This window comes from Clupea harengus, chromosome 17, assembly GCF_900700415.2.
Source record: "Clupea harengus chromosome 17, Ch_v2.0.2, whole genome shotgun sequence".
Taxonomy (NCBI): Eukaryota; Metazoa; Chordata; class Actinopteri; order Clupeiformes; family Clupeidae; genus Clupea; species Clupea harengus.
In genome coordinates, this window is record NC_045168.1 from 4,694,960 (window position 1) to 4,709,221 (window position 14,262).

At 48.6% G+C, this 14,262-nt stretch overlaps 1 protein-coding gene across 4 annotated transcripts in view; it reads right to left on the reverse strand.

Moving 5' to 3' along the window:
- The window catches only part of ncoa2 (nuclear receptor coactivator 2), a 96,323-nt gene that overhangs the window by 14,596 nt on the left and 67,465 nt on the right, over positions 1–14,262 (reverse strand). For all 4 annotated transcript variants that reach the window (XM_031583896.2, XM_031583897.2, XM_031583895.2 and 1 more), the window contains exons 12-15: positions 3,752–3,950; positions 2,822–3,022; positions 855–1,070; positions 412–538 (exon numbers count right to left, since the gene is read on the reverse strand). In XM_031583896.2, the coding sequence (XP_031439756.1) occupies positions 412–538; positions 855–1,070; positions 2,822–3,022; positions 3,752–3,950 (743 nt within the window). The remainder of the gene's footprint in view (positions 1–411; positions 539–854; positions 1,071–2,821; positions 3,023–3,751; positions 3,951–14,262) is intronic.

Here is a 14,262-nt window from a genome sequence, read left to right on the forward strand (position 1 = left end):
AAACACACACACACACACAGACATACCTACACATAAACACAACACAAGCGCACATAAACACAACACAAACACACACACACACACACACACACACATAAACACAACACAAACACATACACATACACATAAACACAACACAAACACACACACATAAACACAACACAAACACACACACAAACCCAACACAAACACACAGATATACAAAGGCAAATACACAGATATGCAGGCAGGCAGGCAGGCAGGCAGGCAGGCAGACAGACAGCCAGACAAATAACATATGTAGTTCTGCTGATTAGCATCAAGTTATTAATGGTATCCCCCCAACCATCCACAGAAGCGCCTGCGGGTCAGGCATCTGTCTGACTTTAGTCCTGAGAGTTCTGGATCAGACGCTTTATTAGTTCCACTCACCTATTCTGGGCGGCAAATGACACCTGGTCAATGGGCATCATGCTGTCGGGCCACGGGGCTGTCTGATTGGGCGGCACCTGCTGCTGGGAGAACTGGTGTGCCACCATGCCTATATCCATTGTTTGTCCTGCACAAACAAACAAACAAATCATAACAGTTTACTTGAACTGCAAAAAACACTTGTTCTAAGTTCTAACTATAGACAGAAGTCAAACGAAGAAGTACTGCATGTCAGACAGACAAAGATGACTATTGACTAGATAAGACAGACAGAGGAAGAATGGAGGACAGGGACAGAAGAGAAAGAAAGAGCAGTGTTGAACTGTGTGTGTGTGTGTGTGTGTGTGTATGTGTGTGAGTGTGTGAGTGTGAGTGTGAGAGTGAGAGTGTGTGTGTGTGTGTGTGTGTGTGTGTGTGTGTGTGTGTGTGTGTGTGAACCTGACCTCCAGGCATCATCTGTTGCTGCAGCATCTGTCTCGGACCCGGTTGGCTGTTGGGCCTCATTTGCCCTCCGGCTCCCCCCGCGTTGGCCACCATGCGCCCGTGCATCGCCCCCTGCTGGAGAGCCTGGGCCGCAGACGCTGAAGTCGGGGCCGAGCTGTTCACGCCGGGGCCGTGGGGGCCCCAGGGCTCCTGCTGCAGGTTGGCCCCCCTCACACCTGAGGCGGAGAGGAGAAATAAGTATTAATATAAAAAATAATAAATATAAGAATACAAATAAATAAATAGTGGCGAGAGGGGCACAGTGAGGGACTATGACTACTGATTATGGCTTTGGAATTAGTGCATGTTCAAAGTCAAGCTAATGAAGCAACTTTTAATTGAGTTTAAATGAGGGGAAAGGGAGGGAGAGAGAAGCAGACAGAGAGAAAGAAAGAAAGAAAGAAAGAAAGAAAGAGAGAGAGAGAGAGAGAGAGAGAGAGAGGGGAAGACAGAAAACTAAACTGTGTGCGTGACATAAAGAGAGAAAGGGTATAGAAAGAGTATAAGAAGTGTGTTTAAGGGACAAAAGCGCAGGCGCAGGCATCTTAGAAGCTTAGCGGTGTCCCAACTGTCTGGTGCTCTTCTAATCAGGACTAGTGGTAGACAGTGGCACTGGAAGTGTGTGTGTTTGTGTAACCCGCTGACATGCCAAGGTTCTTAGAGCACTTAGTAGTTTCAATCATGATGTTACCGTAACTGACATGAGGCATGGTGTGTGGATCATGTTCCGTCGTGAAGGAGAAGAGACCACATCTTACTCAATGTAATAAATCAAGACACCATGTGAAAGTACTCGAGACCCTACAGTGACACATGCCTGCGTGCACACACACACACACACACACACGCACGCACACACACACTGTCCGTGAATGACAGTGAGTTTCCTTTCAGAGGATGTGACTCATCTGTGCAGTCACAACTCAATACCACCACATCAGAAAAGCCAGTGCACACACACACACACACACGCCATCAGACAAAATACGTACACAATTATTATATGCAAGCAAAGACATTTCCATCCGCCATCTTCACTATGTGCGTGTTTGAGGTTTCTTTAATAACAGTGAAGGGGGGAAAGCCCTGTTCATGTCCCCACACCACAGAAGCACCTCTTCCACCCACACTAAAGCTTCCAGCCCCCTTTCCACACCTGGTGGACCACTAGCAAATACAACTATTGTACTTGGATGTAATTCATCTATTGCTCTTGCTGTCTCTGACAAAACAGACTGGATTTGTGAGCCAAAACAGACTTCCTGAAAAACCTTTAAAGGTATGATGACGTTTTGCTACGACCCCAGTTTGGACATTACAGACTTCACAATTACAGTCCACACCCGAAGAGCGTGCCGACCCCTGACTTGATCTCGTCCTAGACATAGCGTGACAAACTCCCCAACCAGGACAGCGAAATTGGCGGTAAGCCTTTCAAGTTGGCTTAAATGCGGACAGTGGAGTGACCAAAGCATGCCAAAACCCTCTAAACACACACACACACACACACACACACACACACACACACACACACACACACACACTTCCTGGACACTTGAGTAGGAATAAAGGCCTGGAGGATGCCACTCTGTAACAGGCCAGTAAAGGGGTCAATGACTTATTTTTATTATCTTTGAATAGTGTGGCCATCTGGCAACCTTTCTGTTATTACTATTTCAGGCACTAGTAACAGCTACTACCACGGCCCCTTGTTAGCAATAACGTCTCTCCTACTTGCAGTCACACATCTCTGAAGTGCACACTTAAAAGGGTGCTATACAGGAGGTCCATTTCTGCTTCTATGCATTCATATTCCTCACCCCCTAAACACTTACAGCCTCTATATCATAAAAGTATACACCAGAGGATGCACTTTAAGTGTGCAAAGGGGATAAGTGAGTGTGACTGGAACAGGCCAGAGACTCACCTGGGTTGACCATGCCGGCTTGGTTGCCCATGACCCCGTGATTTCCCATCATGCCTTGCTGCTGCATCATGCTGTAGGGGCTGTTGTTCCTCATGAGGGGGAACTGGCCTGGCGAGCCCTTGGTAGCCATGTTGATGTCCAGAGACATGCTTCTTGCAGGGGGGGCTCTGCCTGGCTGACCCGGTCTGGGGCCGCCAAAGTCTGGATGGGGGGAGCAGGAGAGAGGGAGGACAGGAGGAAGAATGAGAGAGAGAGAGATAAAGAGAGAGAGAGAGAGAAAGAGAGAGAGAGAAAGAAAGAGAGAGAGAGAGATGTGATATTTAGTTCATATTGTACAACATACCCTATACCCTCTACTTGAAAGAAACAATGAAAGGGATTTAATCTTGACACTCGTGTGTTTGCAGAAGCCTCATCCTCTCAAATGCTCATTCATGCATTCAATTTCAACTCAAGTTTATTTTTATAGCACCAACACAATAATAATGTCTCAATGCGCTTTACAGAGCCCAGGGCCTGAACCCCCTGGTGCATGGAGGTGTCTATCTGCATCTGCGTCTTTTAATGAATATCAATTCCTGTAGCTCAGCTGGTATCTCCACTGTAGCTCAACAGGTAAAGCAAACTGCTAGATACATACATGCATACACACACACACACACACACACACACACACACACACACAGACTAAGACTAAACGAGAGAGACAGACTGAGAGCATGAAAGCCAGTGATGGACGGACACACACACACACACACACACACACACACACACACACACACACACACACACACACACACACTAAGACTAAACAAGAGAGACAGACTGAGAGCATGAAAGCCAGTGATGGACGGACACACACACACACACACACACACACACACACACACACACACACACATAGTTTGACAGACACAGAAAGCCACTCACTGCCTTGGCCCATGGGGGGGAAGGCCTTGTGCTGCTGGTTGGGCCCCATGGCGGCGCCGGCGTCCTGGCTCATCTGCAGGATGTCGTTGATGATGGACTGTTTGTCCATGGCAGCCGGCAGGGACTGGGGCCGGGCCTCGCCGAAAAGACCCGGCTGGCTGTTCTGCAGGTCATCCAGGATGTCATCAAGCTCACTCGACTGTCCATGCGCACGCACACAGAGAGAGAGAGAGGGAGAGAGAAAGAGAGAGAGAGAGAGAGGGAGGGAGAGAGAGAGAGAGAGAGAGAGAGAAATAAATAAACAAATTCATTCATGATTTCCTGAGTCTGACACCGAAACCACTTTACTGCATAACACATCAGATCTCTATCTCACTCTTAACCACTGAAGCAACCAAAGGTCACAGCTTGACCTGGGGATGCACAGTAGCACTCTATGAGGGTGTAAGTGTACGTGCACGTGTAAGGTGTGGATAGAAGCTTCTGCCAAATGGCTAAATGTCTAATAGCTGTAGAAGACACACTGGATATCCAAACAAATATGCCAAAGGACTCAATCTGAGGAACAAGGAAACCTGCAGCCTTAGGTTCTTTAAGGCAGGAAGAGAAAGAGATGGAGGAAGGAGAGACAGAGAGGGAGAGGGAGTGCGAAGGAAAGGGAGAGAGGGAGTGCGAAGGAGAGGGAGAGGAGAGGAAAGGAGTGCAGGAGCACACTAGGAGGTGAATGCACAGAACTCCTGAATCTAGGGCAGGCTTCAAGTCGTGTTGAAGCAGGTTATCTGAGCGCTTGAACCCTCTGCCATGGATCAGCTGCAAGACTCCATACACACACACACACACACACACACACACACACACACACACACACACACACACACACACACACACACACACCTCTGCGACTGGAACACATGCTACAGGGTCAGGGCTCAGCCTGACATTCATACACAGCATGCATTTTTCATGACGTGTGCTTATGCCTCCGAGATCCACACACACGCACGCACACACACACGCACATTTAACAAGCAGGCAGTGGGAACAGCATGGGGTTGCTTGTTTGGTTTTTCCTGTTTATCTAATGGAGAAACAAAAAAAATTGGACTTTGCTTCGAGCAACTGCTATTCTTGCAAAACCTTCTGTGATCTTATGCTAAGGTTGATAAAGACAGCCTCTGAACAGACAACTTATAAACAAGGGAGCCCAGACACACACCAACACACGCACACGCACACGCACACAAACACGCACCAACACACACACGCACGCACAAACACACACAAAAACACACGTGCACAAACACACACACACTTATATGCATAAACACACACAAACATACACGCACGCACAAACACACACGCACCGAACACACAAACACACACAGCACACATACAAATACAAAAAGGCTTGTCTGTTTATCCGTACTGAATCTTTGAATCTTCAACCAGGGAAGTAAGGAGAGCACCCTGACTCACACAGCTCCATCAAAGCACCAAGCTAAATGGCCTTCTAATGCACAGCAATGCTACCACAACACGAGCAAACATCTACTGCAGTGTGTTTACATCCCACTGAGAAGCAGACATGAGAGAGAGAGAGAGGGAGGAGAAGTGGGAGGAAGAGAGAGACGGTGAGAAAGAGTCAGAGAGAAACGGTGTGTGTATGTTAGTAAGACAGAAAGTGATAGTGTGAATGAGTGAGTGAGTGCGTTTGTGTGTGTGTGTGTGTGTGTGTGTGTGTGTGTGTGTGTGTGTGCGCGGGAGTTTTAGTTTGAAAGCGACAAGAGACCAAAAGAGTGAGACCATATGGAGCCGTCTGTTCTGCTAAACGGACAGCAGAGGGCAGAGCGACAGACGTCTCTATTAACTCGCATGTCGGACTCCTCGCAAACGCAACTCAACAGCATGGCGCCATGCAACATTCATAAGCGCATTCTAAATGGGACGTTTTCTCCTCACAGCACGGCGGAGGGGAGGCTTCTAGCTCTAGCGATCACAGTAAGACAGACTCGGGAAGGACAGGCCAGTGTGCTACGGAGACAGGCCACCCTAAACCACAGAGAGCGCCAGCCTATGAGGACTTGTGGCCTACCCTGAGGTGTCTGGATGGTATTGGCTAGTATGGAGAGAAAGTATGGCTCAACATGCATGGTGTCAGTGTGCTGTAAGTGTCTTTGGATGAGAGTGCATACTAGACAATGCAGCAATCTGACTGTCAGAAGCAAGTGGCTGGTGGATGCCTTAGAGCAGGCATTGCTTTCGGATGGAGCACTGCCTGGCCTTGATCTCTTGGTGTCTGACACACACACGCACGCACACACACACACACATGCACACACACACACGCATACACAGTCCGCTGGCACTCTCACTAGCCTGCTTCGAACTGGTCTGGTTTTGTTGCGCCGCAAGGAAGTGACACTGAAAGACAGGGTGTGTGGAGTGAGACGAGGGAGGAGAGGGGTTAGAGATAGACAGATACAGAGAGGAGTGAGAGATAGAGAGAGGGAGGGAGGGGGAGAGAGAGAGAGAGAGAGGGAGGAGAGGGGTGAGAGATAGAGAGGGAGGGGGCGAGAGAGAGAGAGAGAGAGAGAGAGAGAGAGAGAGAGAGGGGTGAGAGAAACAGATACAGAGAGAGGAGAAAGATAGAGAGGGAGGGAGAGGGTGAGCGAGAGAGGGAGGAGAAGGGTGAGAAATAGACAGATACAGATACAGAGAGGAGAGAGAGAGGGAGGGAGAAAGGGAGAGAGAGAGGAAACCTAATGAGGTCACTCATGGTGGAAGGATCCGGAACACTTGGACTAACTGGCTGGCTCTCCGGCTCTCCCTCTCTTTCTCTGTATCTCTCTCCCTCCCTCCCTCTCTCTTTCTTTCTTTCTTTCTCTCTCTCTCACTCACTCACTCACTCACTCACTCACTCGCCCCCTCTGCCCTTTGCCATGGAGACAAGCTGTTGATTATTTACAACCCTAGTCAGTCACATACTTGCTCTACACACACTGAATGTCTCACTCTTTTTTTTTCTTCTCTCCACGCGCTCATACACTCACAAACACACACACTTCTCTCTCTCTCCATCTCTCTCCCTTTCCCTCAGAGCTATATGAGACCCAGCTCAGCTAATCTCATGTACTAGCCGTGTGTGTGTGTGTGTGTGTGTGTGTATAGATCACTACAGCATTACTTTTTACAGAGTCTACTCCATCATGTAGGGGGTTCCTGCCTTCCACCAAGCTGGACCCCCGCCCCTCAAGCGGCCACATCCAGCCTCCAGTCCCCATTCTAGCCTAGGTCTGGGTCTGCCATAGTCCTCTCTGCGCATCGTTTGGGTTTGCTCTCTGCTGGGAGAGAGCAGAGGAGAAAGATCCTCTGTGTGTGTGGATATGTGTGTGTGTGTGTGTGTGTGTGTGTGTAGATGTGTGTGTGTGGGTGTGTGTAAATGAGCGCATGCCTGTGTGTGTATTTGAGTCGGCATACACAGGTCTGTGTACATCTCTGGGAATCTATACGTGCAAACCTGCGACTGTTTATTTGTGTGTGTGTGTGTGTGTGTGTGTGCAGCGGTAGCAAGCAGATACAGGGCTGCACAGTGTGTAAACCTCTCTTCCCGACACCTTAAGAGACGTGCTAGCAACAGACGCTAGCACCCATGGGTTTTATCCTCCTTGCTACCACGCCTGCCTCCCACGTCCAAGGTTGCGAGTTCCAGACCGGTGTGGGACTGTGCTTGTCTACACAATGCAGGTTACGTGTGTGTGTGTGTGTGTGTGTATGTGTATGTGTATGTGTGTGTGTGTGTGTGTGTGTGTGTGTGTGTGTGTGTGTGTGTGTGTGTGTGTGTGTGTGTGTGTGTGTGTGTGTGTGTGTGTGTTAATATGAGAGGCCACAGTTCATTTCCCCACTCTGTGTTTGTTTAGCCATTTCTGCATGTAAGACCACTGAGGTAGAGAGGGAACCATTTACTGAACCAACCATGTGTCTCTCACAGCCAGGCAGCCTCATCAAGCCCAATACCACACACTGGAGGTGAATTAACACAACACACACACACACACACACTTAAGGTGGAGGGGGGGAGAGATGGGGGTTGTGGAATTGAAGAATGGGGTTTGAGAGAGTGAGGGAGCTCTTACACACAGACACACACGTGGAATGGTGTGGAATGGAATCGTGGGGTTTGAGAGAGTGAGGGAGCTCACACACACACACACACACACACACACACACACACACACACACACACACACACACACACACACACACACACACACACACACACACACACACACACACACACTTACTTACTTACTTAGATCATTTTTATATTCACTCCCATTATAGTGGCTGCTTTCTTATTAGCATCAGAATCAAATCCATTTCCATGCATTGCTGATGGTTAACTCAGCACATACACTTTGTTAATCCAAGAAATCTTAGGTCAATAAAGTCCCTTTGAATTTGTGGCTGCTGATGGGTGGAGGATTTAAGGAATATTTTGGCAATGCAAAATACATTCCTAGATGTTCCAAGATGGACCATATGAATTGAAACTGACTGATAGAGATGTAGGTTGACGGACAGGGTGGGGTTGAGGGACGGATGGTAGTGTGATAGGGGTGGGCAGAGGGACAGAGACAGAGAGAGAGAGAGAGAGAGAGAGAGAGAGAGAGAGAGAGAGAGATGTTTATTTGGTTGTTGTGGACTGTTTTACAGTGACAGTGACATCTGCTGGGGGCCAACAGAAAGGGGGGGGGGTACAGAATCAGAGGTGTGTGCCTGAAGTAAATCTCTGTCCATGTCATAACAGCTGAGTGTCTGTGTGTGACTTAGTGTGTGTGTGTGTGTGTGTGTTTGCGGGTGTGTGCGTGTGTGAGCGTGTGTGAGCGTGTGTGTGCGTCTGTGTGCGTCTGTGTGCGTCTGTGTGCGTCTGTGTGCAGATGTCTGCGTGTGTGTGCAGATGTCTGCGTGTGTGTGCAGATGTCTGCGTGTGTGAGTGTGCGTCTGTGCGTCTGTGCGTAAGTGTGTGTGTGTGTTTGTGCAAGTATGTGTGTGTGTGTATGTGTGTGTGTGTATGTGTGTGTGTCTAGAGGTGAATTGCGGGAGGCAGATGATTCCAGGAAAGAGAGGAGGTGCTGATTAGACAGACCCCTGTGGCTCAAGGCACGCCCTGCTGTTCACACACACAAATACACACACACACTTACATTTACTAACCATCATGTATGCAGACACAGCAGGCCTACCGCACACACCAACTGCATTAACACGTGCTCACTGCATATAAACAACTCCACCACACACACACACACACTCACACACACACACACACACAACTCCACCACACACACACACACACACACACACACACACACACACACACACACACACACACAGTTGAGCCAGTAGGGCTGGGTTGGCAGTCAAACAGCTCTGCTCTGATTTCCTATTCAGCTCTGCAAAAGCCATCAATAATTCATCCATAAAAAAATAAAAAAGAGGGTGACCAGGGAAGGAAAAAAGAAAAGAAAGAAAGAAAGAGAGAGCAAGAGAAATTAGGAGATGGAGAAAGAGCAAGGGCACAAGGGGAAGGGTGTGTGTGTGTGTGTGTGTGTATGTGTGTGGGGTGCAACTGCAGGCGGCTTTCACACATGGCCAAACACAAATGTCACAAATAAAACTGGGGGGGGGGGGGGGGGGGGTGATGGGGAGAGACAAAGTCACAAGGTTGGCAAGGCCCTTAGTGAAGTCATGACTTCCTCCACAGCTCCCACATGTCCACCACTCAGAGCAGAAGAGAGGGTGACGGAGAGATGGAGGGAGAAAGAGAGGGAGGACACAGACAAGAAGAGGAAGAGAAGGAGAAAGGAGGAAAAAAGAAGTTGAGGGAGCGAAGGAGAGTGTGTAAGAAAGAGAGGTAAGACAGAAAGAGAGAGAGAGAGAGAGAGAAAGAGAGAAAGAGAAAGACAGAGAGTGGTTTTCTTTGGCTGAGCTCTGGCTTGCCATTAAAATGACACTAATGAGTGCCATATTGTTTAACCCATTTAAAGCTGGCTTTCATCACTACCCAACTGTGAGGAGAGGAAACGAGGGCCTTTCTGGTGCAATTAGGCCTAGCCTGAGCAGCGGCCACCTCAACTGGCTCACATGACCCTGCCGCAGAAGACCCTCGCTGCTGTTGACGGCGCCTCTTCCTCGCCCTCTTCCTCACCTACACAACTCACCTGCTCAGAAGTCTAGCCATAGCATTCCTTAAATAAACGGCCCTGTCAGCTCCGCCACTGTACAGACCGCTAAAGGAGTCGTCACAGTCACGCTTCTCTGCACCCGTTTCCTGAATGTCTTTGCTCTCCGTCTCCATGTCTTACTTCCATTCCAGCTCTTTTTTTTGTATTCCCTCCCTCACATCCTCCCTTGGTTACTCTCTCCCCATCTTTCATGTTCTCCCGTCTGCCTCTCTCTCTCTCTCTCGCACACGCTCTCTTTCTCCCTGTCTGGCTGTGTTCACACGCTCATGTGACCTGATTACAACTTTTTTTTTTTTCATGCATATGTGACACAGATTTGATATGGTGTTTAAAAAAAATAAATACAAAAAATAGGCTAGGATTTGATTTATTTTCAGATCAGATGCAGTCCTCCTTCATACATACTACTGCATACAGTTCTGTCCATCATGATCTGACATTAATCTAGTGCAACCTTTCCACATCAGTTTCCGTTACGGGGACAGGCAGCTAACCTGAATCCCAACAAATCCAGCCTCCTCTATCCTGGCAGAAATCCCGACAGAAAAAAAAGCAGAAACTATGAGCCCTTTGCCACTGACTGCACTATGATTGTGATCTTCCCACTGATTGCACTATGATTGTGATCTTCCCACTGACTGCACTATGATTGTGATCTTCCCCTGGCCTCTGACATGTCCACAGTTGCACAGATACAGGAATACAACTACAGGTGCACTATGATTCTGTACAACTACAGGTGCACTATGACTGTACAACTACAGGTGCACTATGATTCTGTACAACTACAGGTGCACTATGATTCTGTACAACTACAGGTGCACTATGATTCTGTACAACTACAGGTGCACTATGATTCTGTACAACTACAGGTGCACTATGATTCTGTACAACTACAGGTGCACTATGATTCTGTACAACTACAGGTGCACTATGATTCTGTACAACTACAGGTGCACTATGACTGTACAACTACAGGTGCACTATGACTCCGTACAACTACAGGTGCACTATGATTCTGTACAACTACAGGTGCACTATGATTCTGTACAACTACAGGTGCACTATGATTCTGTACAGCTCAGGTGCTGATTGTGAACTTCGTCTGGCCTCAGAGTTACACCTACAGGAGCAATGCTCTGGCAAAGCGCTTGCGCGTCTGTTGCTATGGTAATACCTCCTTTACCTCTGTTACAGCATGTACTCTCCACATCAGCTGAATGTGTACACACACACACACACACACACACACACACACACACACACACACAGGTCACAGCGCGGCCATGGAATATACACACAGACCACAGGCATAGAATCACAAATTACAATCTGGGTATGAAGACATGTCTGTGGAAATGTCAATGTCTCCTGTCTTGGTCCATGTCAGCGTCTCTATCTGTTGCTATGTCTACCTTTATGTATATACACATCTCTGCCTCAGACCGGCGGTGTGGTAATGCTTCCATTCGTCCTCCTTTCTACCCTCATTCCTCCGCTCACACTCTCTCTCTTTCTCTCTCTCTCTCCCCTCTCAGTGTAGGTCTCTCGCCCGTTCCCCCATCCCTCCCCCTCTCCTAAAGGCCCCCCGTCACGGTCCAGTGCACTCTGGACTTATCGGCCTAATATCACTGGAACATCAGTCTAATATCACCCCTCAAGGATTTACACACTATTACAAGGGGCCTCTTTCTCCCCCTGGAACACAGATGAAGAGAGAGAGAGAGAGAGAGATAGATAGAGAGAGAGAGAGAGAGAGCGGGAGAGAGAGGGAGGGAGAGGGAGAGGGAGAGGGAGAGGGAGAGAAAGAGAGTGAGGGGGAAAGATAACAGAGATAAAAAAAGACAGGGGACCAATGGAATGTACAGAGAGACACAGGGAGAGAATAGGAGTGAGATTGAGACAAAGAGAGAGAGCGAGGGAGAGACACAGAGAGAGAATGGGAGTAAGACTGAGACAAACAAGGACAGGGAGAGACACAGGGAGAGAAATAAAGTGAGACTGAGACAGCCAGAGACAGGGAGAGCCACAGAGACAGCACGTGAGACAGAGAGAGCCAGAACGAGATCGAATACAAGAAAAGAATGAATCAGACATACTGTAGGTGGAGAAAGTGAGTGCATGAGAGAGAGATGGAGAGAGAGATGGAGAGAGAGATGGAGAGAGAGATGGAGAGGGAAGCAGTGCAGATGGGTGGGCTCTTGTGAGTGTGAGCTGTGCGTCTGCTGTTGTGACGCCCTGACAGCTCTGACTCATCCAGTCAGCATGGCTTCACAGGCCTGCCAACACACAGAGCTGGTGTCACCGCACCACACCACACCACAGCAGACCACACCACACCAGAGCACACTCCTATTCTGTCCTTCCTCTCCTCTAATCTTCTCTCTGCCTCTTTCTTTCCTCTCCTCTCCTTCCTGGTGAGTTCTGGTCTTCATATGGATTAGTGCTGAACTTCTGATCTGAGAGAGGCAGGGTGGTCCACTCCCCTCCACCTCCCCTTCAGTCACTCTTTCTATTCCCCCATTTCTCCTCCTCCTCCACCTCCTCCTCCTATCTCTCAGTATCTGTGTGTATTTATTGACCTACATCTCTCTCTCCGTCACTCCTCTGCCTCTCAGATAAAGGCCCACTGCTTCTGTTTAGCATGATAACATGATGGAGTTAGACGCAGCAATCTGCTTTTTTGCCTCCGTCCCTCTCTCGCTCTCTCTGCAACTCCGTCTTCTGTCTCCCTCTCTTTTTCCAGCTCCCCCTCTCTCTTTGCTTCTCTCTCTCTTTCTCTGTGCTCCCCCCACCTCGCTCTCTCTCTCTCATCAGCCACCTTTTCCTCCCTCCCTCCCTCCCTCTCGGCCTATCCTGCCAGCAGGCTTAGTCATTTATTTCCCTGCTGTTACTACACTGGCTCTATCCGAGTCTCCATTGGGCAGATAATACATCTGATGTCTGCTCCACTTTAGGCATCCGCGCAGAGAGAGAGAGAGAGAGAGAGCGAGAGCGAGAGAGCGAGAGAGAGGGAGAAAGAAAGAAAGAGAGAGAGAAAGAGAAAGAAAGAGAGAGAGCGAGAGAAAGAGAGCGAGCGAGAGAGTGGGAGAGAGAGGGAGAAATAGAGAGGCAAAAAAGAGAGAAGGGAGGGAGGGGGAGAGGCGGGGCAGTATTACACTCACACAGCCTGCTGTGCTGTACTGTGGGAATGAGAACATTGATGTGGTGTGCTCCCCACACACACACACACACACACACACACACACACACACACACCTACACTATTCGCACCAATATGTTGGTGATTTGGTTGTCTACACAGCTGCCACAAGTCCCCACCAGTACATCTGGACCTACGCCATGGAGAAACCCGTCAGTATGTGAGTGCTTCACAACCTCTCCACCTCTCCACACTAATGAGAGCTCAGCTGGAGACGTCTATCAAATGTCTGACTGTGTTGCCTTCAGACGAAACACTGTGGTTCTAGGCCTCTGCCTGAAGCTCGGCATGGCAACGAGACGTTTCTGACCCGTTTGAAACTGTGTGGAAGATCCTGAGAGGAAACCCTGGGCTTGTGTGACTCAGATTATCTACAGTGATGAGTCGACACAGGTGCTGCTTCAGCATGACCCACCGAGGCTCCAAGGGCAGGTGGACTGAACAGGTGTGAGGGGTGTGTGAGATGTGTGTGTGTGTGTGTGTGTGTGTGTAGTGTCACTGTGGCGCAGAAGGGGAGAGATGATGCCAAGGTCAAAGGTTGACCAATGTGGGTACAGGAAGTGTATGCAGTGGTAAATGACTGAATGCAGTGTTTCAGGTACTAGTTTGAGCTAAACGTACTGCTGAATCTCACTGTACACCTGGGTGCTAAAGGCTGCTACACAATGCAAAGAAAGGTCAGCATGATCGTAGAGAACATCCTCTCTGGTGCTGTTTCACAATAATCTTAACCTCCAACGTTTTACACACAATCTCCTTGCAAGATTCTCTCTCCATTTGAGTCTTTCAGAATTCTACCAGTACCACTAAGTTCGTTTCTAGCCAGGACGTTGTGCGAGATGAAATCAGCTTGGCCAGGGTCCTGCGTGTGGTTCCAAATGAGTAACCTGCTCTGACAAATTATTCTAATGGAAGTTGTAATGGAAGTTGATTTGGATGAAACGTGTGCACGCCAAATGGCAAATAACTGACTGGCAATAAAAATGCAGAATGCTCAACTCTTCCAAATCGCTCAAATTAAATAGTCTACTAAATGGTCTGCAAATGTCTCATGGTGGACTTGC